This window comes from Lissotriton helveticus, chromosome 7 (assembly GCF_964261635.1).
Source record: "Lissotriton helveticus chromosome 7, aLisHel1.1, whole genome shotgun sequence".
In the NCBI taxonomy this organism is placed as follows: domain Eukaryota; kingdom Metazoa; phylum Chordata; class Amphibia; order Caudata; family Salamandridae; genus Lissotriton; species Lissotriton helveticus.
This window is the reverse complement of record NC_136068.1, coordinates 414,247,092-414,259,709: the sequence shown is the minus strand read 5'-3', so window position 1 is coordinate 414,259,709 and position 12,618 is coordinate 414,247,092. Positions and strand designations below refer to the sequence as shown.

Genomic DNA, 12,618 nt, shown 5'->3' with positions numbered 1-12,618 from the left:
CTTGACCGACTCAGCCCACCAGGCTGTCCACTCAGCTGCGCACGTTGCACCAGCAGGCCCCAACGCCCTACAGCGAACAGTTGCTTTACTTGAACTCCAGGGCACCACATACCGCACCGGCCCTCGGGGGTGCCTGAACACAGGCAACCTCCCCAAAGTTGTATTCTGTCCCCTACATTGCGGGTTAGGGCAGTAGAGTTCAGGACCACTGGCAGGTCAGCCATACTTTTGCATCTACCTTGGCCCTCAAAACGTAAATGGATTTGTCTGAATCCCACTGGCCTGAGGATTAAGTCACCAGTAAATCACAACCCTTTTGTAGGGATTTGCTTTTGAAAGGGAGAGAGAACAATGCAGAAAAATATTTACCAATTACAGCCCTATAAATTTGTCCTGGTTAGTGGGATGTGTTTTTAAAGATGGATCTCCTTCCCAAGGCCCACTCCATGTTAATTGTGCTGCCCCCCCTGGGTCCCCCTGAAGGACTGCCACCACACAAGAGAACACTGCATATTAATGCTTGAAAATTTAGCAAAGTCACCCAATTGGTGAAATATTACTCAGCAATCACTATTGCCTGTGGAGTATGCCTGAAATAACTCACTACTGGTTGCTGGGATGCAGTTTATTAACACATTTGTTGCCTGGGGTACGCACTATGCTGATAGTGTTGCACATCACCTTTCCTTCTTGAAGTTTGCTGACAATTTCAAGGGGAAGAGAAACTTTGCCAGTGAATATTAGGCATTTGCGTTTAGTCCGATAAACTGTACATGTTGTTGAGATGTGCTTGTACAATGAAATTCCTTTCCAAGGCCCCCCTCCCTTTTAATGGTGTTGCACACCACCAGTCCTCCGCTATTGTAATGTAAGCCCTACCTGAGGCCAGTTGCACCGCACAGTACACACTAAGAAGTACCGACCTTTAAAAGAAAAAGGTAAATCTGCCTATAATTATTTGGCAATTAAGCACATCCCCAATAAAGGAAAAACACAGTTAATTAGTACCTACACTGTAATGAGTATGCACCCCAATTAAGCAAAAACCCAATTAATTAGTACCTACATTGTAATGAGTATGCACCATGGATTTCCTTCCCAAGGCACCCTATGGATGCTTACAAAGGACTGCTGACCATTCCCCACCTAACCCGTGGCTTAGGGCCCAAATAAATCGCTACCAGAAATCGGGAGGAACTCTTAACTTGCATTCCTTCCCCAAGATCCGCCCCTTGGTAATTGTTTAGCACACCATCCACAGTCACAGAGGACTGCTGCCGCTTGGAAGGAAAAAGAAAAAACCTGCATAAGACTGTTTATCACTTCCGTAAAGCTACATCACTAAACTTGTGGGGATGAGCTTTAAAATGCAGTTAACTAATGCCTGGGAGAAGGCATGTTCTATATGTCAACGTCATATCTTCCCGGTTGATGTTGTTAAACAAAAGCATAACCCAACGCCTTGCTATAGAATGCCACCTCTGTAAATGCCTCGCCTGGATTATGTGCAGCCCCCTTTGGGGCGATGAGCGACTGAGAACCAAGAACACCAACCCTTTTATTGAGGCTCCCACAACAGAGATTCCTCTGTGCCACCAAAATTGGACTTGCTCCGCACCATAGGTAACCGGAACTACAGCCAGGCAGGAAGTTGTTTTGGTATTGGGAAGAAAATACACATGAATAATGCTTGGGTGACCAGACTAAACCACCCGAGCTCCTTAGCAGTTTTAGATACCTTATATCTGTAGCCCTAAAACCCTGTATTATTTCATTTCCGAAGTAGAGAAGCCATACCGTGTCATATACAATTGTTTCAGCGTTTTACCAAATGAATTACACCACATGGTGAACTGGTGGACGAGAACCTTATAAACATAGCAGAGTTGTGCCTCAGTGCTGCCATTGTTCTAACCCCCGTCCCAACTGGCAACGAGTACTACTAAGTTGCAGCAACAAAGGGGCTACTACCAATTTGCTGCCGCCCATCCCTATTTTGACATGTAGTATGACTTGTATTTGCCTTGGGTTCTTTCACCCCCCCAAAGAGGCATCTTGGCAATGCATAACAGTTGCTTGTTTTGCCACTGAATGTTGCTTAGTCTTCCACCCCTTGGAGAAGAAAGGCTAAGTGTACCCACCGGGAATTGAATCGGTTAGCATAAAGTTGAACCCAGACCCCTGTAATGCATGAGTTATAACACAATAAGAATCACATGTGGAAGCGGGCGTCACAACATATCAGCAAATATTGCGCCTCAGGACCGCCACCACCTTCCCAACTTGCAAGGAGTCACCCCCAGGTTGCAGCCGCCCATACACCGTGGGCATATTGGTGCTCAATAACAGATACTTATTTACCTAGTTAGCATAAAGTTGAACCCCTAACACTGTAATGCATTGGTTATTACACATTAAGAACCACATGTGTAAGCGGGCGGCACAACATATCAACAAAGAAATAGTGTGCCTCAGGGCCGTCACCACCATCCCACTTGGAAGGAGTCACCCCCAGGTTGCCGCCGCCCATACCCCATGGGCATTTTTATGCTGAATAACAGGTGCTTATTTACCTAATGGAATCATGTTTATTTCTCTGCCTCCGCTAAGATGAGATCCTCAGTGTACCTCGCCGGGAATTGAACCCGTGACCAAGAGGCGGAACACCGGGCCCTGCAATGGATGCAGTAATACATTAATCCCCCTGGGCCGGCCGGACGACCCATAATAAGCTGTTGAAAAAGGCACTGGGCCCTGCAATGAATGCAGTAATCCATTAATCCCCCGGCCCGGCGTCCCATAAAATAAGCTGTCGAAAAAGGAACTACATGTTTTTTGCTTCTAAATGAAGACATATGAATTTGAATCTGAACGCCTGTTGATGTAACCCCTGAACTATAACTACTTATGTGGAGAAAGAAATGCGAACCATTAAAATGGAAAGCATTTAGTACACCAGAAAGCCAATCTAAATGGTGAATGTACTACGTAATCACAAACACGTGATTCCAACGCACCTCCCAACTTTGAATTGTTATATACAGCAGCTTCTGCACTCTCTCCCCCATTGTTGGGATGGCTCACTGTATCCCTATTATAGTGTGCATACATCATGCGAATTGCCCCAGTGAGATGACAACTTTACACTCCCCATCATCTAGCACCACAGAGGGACATCAGGCAGATAGTTGGTTATCACGCCGTATTATTTATTACACCTTAAAGTATTATTCTTTAATTTGTTCATTGTCAACCCACTAGATCATTTTATTCAGGCTTAGGTTAACCAACCACAGATATTGTAGCCCTGAAGAGATAGGCTCATTCTAGCAACAGATTGTCTTTTCATTCCAGACCTGGCCTTAGTCATGAGGATATCAAGACACACACTGCTCTCATGAATCAATCCCTCTGTGCTTGCTGTGACAGCAGGCCCCAACTTGCACTGTTTTATCAACAGTAACTTTCCAGTCCTCCATCCCGGAGGCACTTACCACCAGGGCACCGCTTAACGCCTTGCCCCCACCAGGGTCCGGATACCCCCCAATGTGTTTAATACACACGGGCATCTCAGATAGGGCAGGAGAGTCCAGGACCATCAGCAGGTCAGTCCCCCCTCCCGCCAGCCAGAGCCCCCATTGAATGTTCACCCTGTTCCAGGGTCAGACAGTCCATGCAAAAAAGGAGTCCACTCCATTTTCTTGCCCGGGACACCACCACAGGGCAAGGGGCTCACGGGCACGCTCATCCTTCCCCTCCTGCCGCTTGACCACCCGACCCTACTTCAATGGGCTCTGGAATGGTTTGATACATAGCTTGAGCCCTTCATTGGACGGATGCTCTCATCCGGCTCCTATAGCTCCATATTAGTTATCCGGATCAGCTTATGCCTGACAGTGTCGAATGAGGGTCCAACCCCTGTGATCCTGCTCCCTGCTGGGTAGCACCTGAGTATTGTTGGCATACATCACGCTCTATATGAGGTTCAAAACCATTTGATTATAGCCCCACCCATAGAGGTCACCATTACAAGAAATGATAGAGACCCAGCGAGGAGTGCCACGCAATATGCCATGCAGGTAAAGCCACTAACAGCAAACTGTGTGCCACCTATGCCATTTGCGGATGGGACCTGGCTATTACAGGGTGAACAGGCTATGGTCTCAGGTACAGCCTCTGTGCTCGTAATAACAGTTGCTGGTGCCCAACATCTACCTCAGGTTAACCAACCTTAATTTGTGCCCTCCGGGTCTCTGAAACCACAGGCATCCCGTAACCATAATGTATCCAAGTGCCTGGAGGCCTGATAAATCCCTTCCTGCTACACGTAACTTCCGGTTGCCTCCCATCTACCTCATAAAGTACAAAGAAGGAAGATGTTTCGTGCCTGTCCAGATTGCCGCGCAGATCATCGTGTTATTCCAATTACTTGTTTGCTGCCTGGACCATATGCCCCTCTATAGCCTGCGACACACTGACCCGGACCTTATTCATTAAAAGGAGGCAACCCACCACCATGGAAGGGTGGTATTTCATCTTGTGGTGACACACCCAGTGGCGCCATGTATATCTCTTGCCAAATATGCCTTCCAATGAACCTGCTGATTTCAGCGGAGCACTGTGCTGTTTTAAACTTTTTGCCCTTTGAGAAAGCACTAAAGGACGAGTGGCAGGACCAGTTTACTTGGGATACAACCGAAAAGCAACCGCCTGCTGGTGAAGAGTCAAGACCAGGTATATCGCCTCAGGTCGAGACGCTCCCTGAGATTAGTGAGCACAGCCTGCACTGCCCCTTCCAGGGATGTAGAACCTTAATCACCCATAAAATTACTGCTTATCTGCTGCCATCTACTGGAGGCATTTATCTTCCATTGTGAACGGAAACCCCACTTACCGTGCCGGATACACTGCCAATAATCGAGTTTAAAACTCCCCTTTTGCTTTTAGGACAAGATTTTTTGACCCCCCGGACCCCAATATGAGCCTTTCTTGCTACACTGATGAAATTAAGAACCTAATACCCAGATTTGCAAATACCTAATAATGCTGCAACGGTTCGCAGCTGAGATTTTTGACCCTGCTATCCTTCTCTGTCTGTGATTCAAGGAGACCAGCTGTTTTTGTACCTCACACCAGACGCAATTCTAGATTATGCGAGTGTCCCACATAAGGCAGTTTCCCATGCTTCCATTGCCTTATTGGAAACCCTATTATTGTTCCTATAATTGTCCCACCGTACTTAACAAGTGACCATCAATTTTGAATTAGTATCATTACTTTGCCTTTTGAACTTGCAATTTGCCAGCCATGACTAGAAATATGGGGGGGGGGGGTGTTACATACCCACACCAAAGATCCTCCTCACTGATTACCCTATGTAACTCAAAATTAATTTGCTCTGATGAATGAAAGCAACCAAGTCTTGTTAGAAGCTTAGTGGCCTCTTCAGGCATGTAGTGCCACGGGGCCTACCTGAATCTACGTCCTTTGGTGCTTCCGCCCTCCCGAAAAGAGAACATTATATAAAGCCTTATGTTCATAATGGTGAACACGCCCGTCTCTCAAAGAAGGACGTGCTGGGACCCGTCCACCCCCCAACCCACTTAGTTTGCCGTGTTACATAGCGTGAACCTGGCCTGCCAGTTTTCACGGTCTTTGCGTGGACAGTGGTCGCATAACTGACGGAAACATTCACCCTTAGGCACAAGTGGGGTTAGCACGTGACTTTCATGGGATTTGCCCAGAACCACAGAATGCCTGCGCTTCCGGCTATACTCTACCCTGGGCCACCAACTTCCCAGTTGGCTCCCCGCCATCTAAACATACCCCTTTGCTAACGAAAGAGGGGGGCGGCGATATACTTCAGGCACTCTGTGTGTCTTTCATGCAAGTATAATGGTGGCCCAGATGTGCCGACCCAGGTTAATTGGTGTGAATGTAACTATATCCAGCATGTGGTGGCTTCCCCAGCAGATCAACCTATTTTTACGGTGGCCTCCCTATGCTAACTTTTCCCACGCCAAATCGTAGAACCGGAGGCCTGGATCTTACCCCCACCTTGAATGTCGAGATCCCGGTGGCAGAAACTTCGAATCACCAAATGCATTTTTGTCCATTTCATTCCTTTAGCTCTATGCCAATAAGCTGCACCCCGTAGGCCAGAGTAAAGCCAGACTGTCCTGATAATTACGAAGGATGATACAGCCCACCCGACTGGAATCCAGCCCCGGTGGGCCTATACACATGCGCACTGGGATTTGGTTCAACCCCCCACTATACATTTACCACTTGCAGCGTCGGTATTGAGTTTGGGGGCTATACGACAACCACAGCTGTAAATCTTCTAGGTGACATGCCTAACTCATAAATTCTGCGGTTTGTATTGCCAATATGATACCCAAGCCACTGATCACTGCTGAGTCATTCAATGCAGCAGATGGAATCCCCTACTCCTTTGCTTCCCCCTACAGTGAGGACAGCTGTAACTCCGGCTCCCCGTATGCTCAGGCTGACCAAGAGCGATGGACCGATCCTGAACCATAAACATGTGCGAGAGGCACTTGATCATTTCTGCCATTGCGTTATTGCACAGGTCCCTATCCGGTTACATTTACCCTGACAAGCCCCTGAGAAGCAGAACACTGCCCTTGGAGGACAACAGCTCGTGGGTTCTGCCCATGGTGCTTGCTGTCCCTTCGAAGCTTGCTATGCCCCTTCTTCATGACGCAGAAACGGACCAGAACAGTGCAAGCAGACTGCCAAACCCAGCAGCAGTTCTACCCGCCCCCTAAGTCATTTCGCAGTTATCATGATTTAACCGCCAAACCTTTACATTACTGCATGCCCTCTTGCTTTTGTCTGTGTGATTTTTCTAGCATCTGTAGGTAAAGGAACTGACCAGGTCGCACAATTATTGAACCCCCATATTCATAGAATTTAGGCGAAACCACCACCCGCCTGCATGTCACATATTAACCACTTGGTGTTGAGTCGACGCCAGGACTTGGCACGGGTCCTCAATTCCACCCGCAGCCTCGCGGGCCATTTGTACCATATCCTTTCCATGTGTAGTGACCTGCTGGACACGGCCTCGTTGTTCTTATGATGTAATCACCACTTTACACCCACCCACCACTGGTGTCACAAGTCAGGTGACCCAGTCAATAAAGGGGGCGGAGCGCACGTGCTCTGGGCCCATTAACTAGCCCACTATCCTGGTGTCTGTGTCTCCCTTCATTACCATAATGCGGGCCTAGGGCCCAACATTACATTGGCGACGAGGTGGCTGTGCCCCGCGTGCACCAGCTAAAGAAGAAGGGGGAGAGAATGATGCCCGCCTAAAGGCACCCCGTGACGATCGGCAACGGCCGCCGAGAAGCCTGCGGAGCGAGTGCCTAGCTCCGAGCCTGCACGTCCATAAGAAGGTGACCGGGAGCCCACCCCGCTCCTCTCCAGCCCTCCCGAGGGCTGCCGTGCCGAGGAAGGCGCACAGGGACACAGCGGACCGACCGGAGCCCACCCGCGTCAGCCGCAATTGAGCCCCCACCACGTGGAGACCGGCGCGGAGCCCACCCGCATGGCAGAAGAGGCCCGTCAGCCGGAGGTGAGCCCAGGCGCTGAGAATGGTTCCGGGGGTCACACGAGCCTGAAGCGACCCCCCCCCTTAAGACTGTTACGTTAAAGCAAAGCCCATCCGCAGTGGTCAGGGCAAAGGTAGTGGCGGCAGCCGGCGAGCACCGCCGAAAGCGTGTACAGCGGAGCCCACCCGCTGTAAAGTGAAAAAACTTTGCCCCACCAGCACAATACAGACACTGGAACTGGCCACTATCTCCCCCCAAAATGAAGCAAGGCCAGCGGAGCCCACCCGCGGCCTGCCTGCAGCGAACCCGACCCCCGCCGCGCAGCGCAGCGGCGGGGTGAATGTGCCCGCAGCGTGTGGAGAGCTGCCAGGCACTGGCTACTGAAAGCGGAGCCCACCCGCATGGCCATGGCGCCCCGCCGAGACCAATGCGGCCGACAATGAACATAGGGTAAAGCAAGGCCAGCGGAGCCCACCCGCGGCCTGCCTGCAGCGTCCCCTTTCCCCCCCCGTGCAGCGTGTGCGATGTGAGGCTGCAGCGGCGGGGTGAATGAACTTCAAAGGAGGAAGCGCCCGCAGCGTGTGGAGAGCTGCCGGGTGGAAACGGAGTGCAAGCGGAGTCCACCCGCAGTACAGTGCCAACATCTCCCCCGTCCCCGCGAGGGAAACCAACTGCGCCCAACACGAAGCGGAGGAGCTCTGCCCAAGTGGAGCAAGCGGCCCCAGGCGCCAGCTCCAGCCGCCCCACCTGCAGCGCCGTGAGGACACAGTGAAACACCAGAGGAACACTGTCAGGGTACGGAGGGAACTTCCTCCCCCCTTCCTCCCGCACGATGCCCAACAGCATGAAATGCACTCACCGCAGCAATCCGGGGATTTCCTCCTGCAGGGTCCGGCGGCACACGAGCGCTCCAAGCAGCGCCCGGACGTCTCTGCAGCTTTGGGGGGGGGCATCGGGGGCAACTAGGACAGCCCCATCCCGTGCAGCCCTCCACTTCCTTTGGCCCCAGTGACGCCCAGACAGGCAGCGCTGTCCCCCAAACACGAGGACACGCCAGAGGAAAGGGCAGCTGGAACTAGAGAGCACAGTGCAAGTGCAGGCAAGACTGCCATCTAGCGGCCGTTTGTCGGTACTACAATGGAGGAGGCAGCAAACAAGCATTGGATAAACCAAGGAAGGTTTTGAAAGTCAAACAAGACTCCCAGCAGAGGACAGCACACTGCGAAGCGCCCAAGGGCCCAACATTACACCATGCTTCAAGTTGGTGCAGCCAACGTAAGGACCTGTTCTGCGTACATCTGATTGCTCGAGGGGAATCCGGCCCTCGCTCCCTCACCCCACCTTCCGACCATCAGTTTTCAGCAAACAGACCGGAAGAAAAAAAATCAGCGTTAGTCTGTTAGATAAGGACAGTAGCCGAAAACTTGAAAAATACACCAACGTTTGGTGCCACAAAAAGTGCAAAAACATTAATGGGCTGCTGTTAATCTCCCCACATAAGGGACGCTTTCCTCTGAATATGGTCAAAGTCCACCGGACAAAAGAGCCCCTATTAAACACAAGAGAGGTGGAACAATTGGTGCGCCTAATTTGATATAGAAATAATGGAAACGGAAATTCTCTCGCCCCCATGAAGGTTTCACAGCACTACGGATACCGCCCTAAACCCTATGTGTTCGTTCCCCATCTAACAGGACATGTGTGCAGGAATGGCTTTCCTCCTGAAAATAAAATCCGCCTGTCTCAGTGGGATGTGATTGTGTTACTCTATTTTAATGGTGGTCCCTGCTCGGTAACACCAAGAGAAAGTTTCGTGGTTGCGGATCAGAACGTGCTGTTGGCGGTCCAACGTCTTTATCACTGACTCACCGTGGGCTTTGGGGGTTTTCAATAGAATATTTCCTGCTCACAATTTATGGAAAATTCGAATTGCCTAATTAACGGACACGTTTAGTGTTATCCGTAATGTCTTCTTAATCCGAGGCCTCTAAACTGTCCATAATTGCACCGGAGTTTAAAGAGTCCCTTTCACAAGTGTTGCCTATTTGTAGTCTGCTAAACTATCGTTATCAAATATAGAATACCTACTCATCACCCCTTCGGCCTTCGAAATGAATGCATCAATAACTTGCATATGTCTACCCACTTTAAGAAGAGAGCGACCCCTACTATATCCTCCAGTAAAATTAAAACCAAGGCACTTCCCTTCCTATGTTGAAAACCAAATTTGAGAGTTATTTATGCTACTTTTCCCTTAAAAATGCATTTGTGAACACGCATGGGCATTTCTCGTCTTCTAATAGCAAACCTCTACTTCCTGATTGTAAAACATTTGCAGAACAGTGCAATCGGTCTTTTGGTGTCCCCTAGTGGGTAAATCACAGGTGATCTCATGCCACAGGAACATAAAACATTACCCAGCTTAGGAAAGAAGTGGCTGACACATTTGAAAGTCTGTACACCCTTCGTGCCCTCTTTCGAGATATTTGGTCTAGAACAATATATTCCAGCCAGGGTCGGATTGGGATTGAAAATCGGCCCGGGCACACAAAAAAATCGGCCCCAATTAGCATAATGCCTTTCCTCAAATCACTGATTCAGTGTACTTGCATTAAAAAGGGGGGCTTAAAAAAATGCACGCATTAGTTTACACTAGTGAAACACACCTGAAAACAAGTGAGGCCACTTCTGAGGCCCCCTGCCCCGCTCAGTATGTGCATACATTAATGGGCCGGCCAGTGAGACAAAGGGAGTGACACCTCTCCCTGTTGCTAAACCGGGGTGGGGGACCGGCGGTGTTGGTGGCGGGGAGAGGTAATGAGCGCCTATCTGCCTGCAGAAAGGCCACTCAGCCACCCACTGGGCCACTAGCTGTATTCGGAAAATAAAGACACCGTCCAAATCGGCCCCAGACTGCTAAAAAAAGCAGCCCACAGCAGGGACTCAGACACCGGCCCCTCGGGCATTGCCCGAATGCCCGCGTTACCAATCCGAGGCTGATTCCAGCCCCTGGAATGTTCCTACCCTTCTCTTTAGGACTAAAAGTGTAAATGGCGTTGATAACAGAGTTAATAGCCAAGCACACTTTGTAAAAATGAGTAGTTTCTATTATTAAATCTAGTATGGCTTTGCGAAACGCCCGGCTGATGCACCGAGTGTCGATACATATACTTCATTCATGGTTTCTATCTGCCGCCAACAGCACCCAGAGGCGAGGTGCGCCCCCACGCTCAATTGTATCACGGGGAGAGCTGAGCCTTCCCTCCCCTTCCTAAACCCACAAAATCTGACTACGCTCTGAGGCCCCCTCGTTAACCCCCAAAACTGCGACCAGACCACTAACCCGCGTTTGCACACATAGAAACCGGAACGCTAAATCCTTGAAAATTTGCTGCTGGTCTGCCGCTTCGGGAGCTGTTGGAAGGGACAAAGAGGGTTTTCTGACCTCTCCCGCTGCTTTTATAGTTGCTGTGGCGTGTAAGGCGTGTGAGGGACCACTTCACCCCTTGTATGACGTCAGTAGGGCCCGGCCCCCACACTCCATCCACCTACAGAAAAGAGAAAACAGACTGGCTCCCGCCTGAGATGCCACTAAGGGCGCCACACCCCAAGGTGCGGGTGGCACTGGTCAAATCCCTGCATGTATTGTACATAACTGAGCTCTGCCCTGGCTCATTGTAGCCTGCCACCTCCCCCCGCAGCTTATGGACAGGGGCCCCTTGTTGAATCACAACCTGGTAACATCCCAATAACAAGTATTGGCATAGCTAATAGGTCTTGCTTTTTGGACCCTATAAGTATTTAGTTATGCACCCAAAATATGCATCTGGGCACCAAAATATCTGTTCCAGCAACATTTGAACAAAATACAAATGACGGATTTGAAAATATGCAAAGGAAAAAATGTTATGTAAAATATATTAAATTTAAGGACCTTTTAGGACCCCAACAATATTTACATATTACAATATAAATTTAGGAGATAAACCATTGGCATGTTTTGACATGCTTTTACGTAAAAGTCCTTTAACACACTCCACTTTGCGCCACTACACTGTCTAACTGTTCACTTTACACCACTCCAGTGTACGGTATTTACAGTATGCTACTCCAGTTTTACGATATTACAGTATACGCAGCTCGATTCCAAACTAATCCACTGAACCTTACTCCACTCTACTCCATCCAACTGCATTGTAAGCCAATGCAATGTACACCACAACACTCTATGCTAATATATTGTTCCCCACTGTATTCTATTACACTTTCGTGTATGGCAGTTGTGAATAGAGTCACTCTGATTTCTATATGACCTCTCATCATTCTGACTCTAAGATGAGTATCTTAAATGGATATTTACAATGCTATGAGCGGGAAATTTACCTCAAACGATGTCACTATGCACTCTGCCGAAAAGGACTTATAGTTTGCACTTGATTCGTGTGCCACTGCAAGGAAATGAGCAAGCATTAATTCCTGTAATTTTTATCTTAGTAACTCTTACATCAAGCATTTACAATGCAATGGTCTCAGCATCATTAAAGGTAGAGCTATTGGCATTGCTCATGACATTTCTTTTTTTCCCTTTAAATCATAAATAAATGGCATTGTCATTTACATTGCCAATACACAGCACTCTGCACTCAACAGCACACACCGCTCTGCACCTGCACTCACTGCTCTGCACCTGCACTCACTGCTCTGCACCTGCACTCACTGCTCTGCACACTCACTCTGCACCTGCACTCACTACTCTGCACTCACTACTCTTCACTCACTACTCTCCACTCACTACTCACTACTCTGCACTCACTACTCACTACTCTGCACTCACTACTCACTACTCACTACTTTGCACTCACTACTCACTACTCTGCACTCACTACTCACTACTCTGCACTCACTACTCTGCACTCACTACTCACTACTCACTACTCTGCACTCACTACTCACTACTCTGCACTCACTACTCATTACTCACTACTCTGCACTCACTACTCACTACTCACTACTCTGCACTCACTACTCACTACTCTGC

The 12,618-nt window shown here is 49.2% G+C and overlaps 2 protein-coding genes across 9 annotated transcripts in view; one reads left to right on the top strand and one right to left on the bottom strand.

The window, feature by feature from the left end:
* The window catches only part of LOC144768536 (uncharacterized), a 1,350,740-nt gene that overhangs the window by 357,517 nt on the left and 980,605 nt on the right, over positions 1 to 12,618 (top strand). The window lies entirely within an intron of this gene.
* The window catches only part of LOC144767004 (uncharacterized), a 268,113-nt gene that overhangs the window by 128,044 nt on the left and 127,451 nt on the right, over positions 1 to 12,618 (bottom strand). The window contains exon 3 of the mRNA XM_078650663.1: positions 11,964 to 12,028. Coding sequence (XP_078506789.1) covers positions 11,964 to 12,028 — 65 coding nt within the window. The remainder of the gene's footprint in view (positions 1 to 11,963; positions 12,029 to 12,618) is intronic.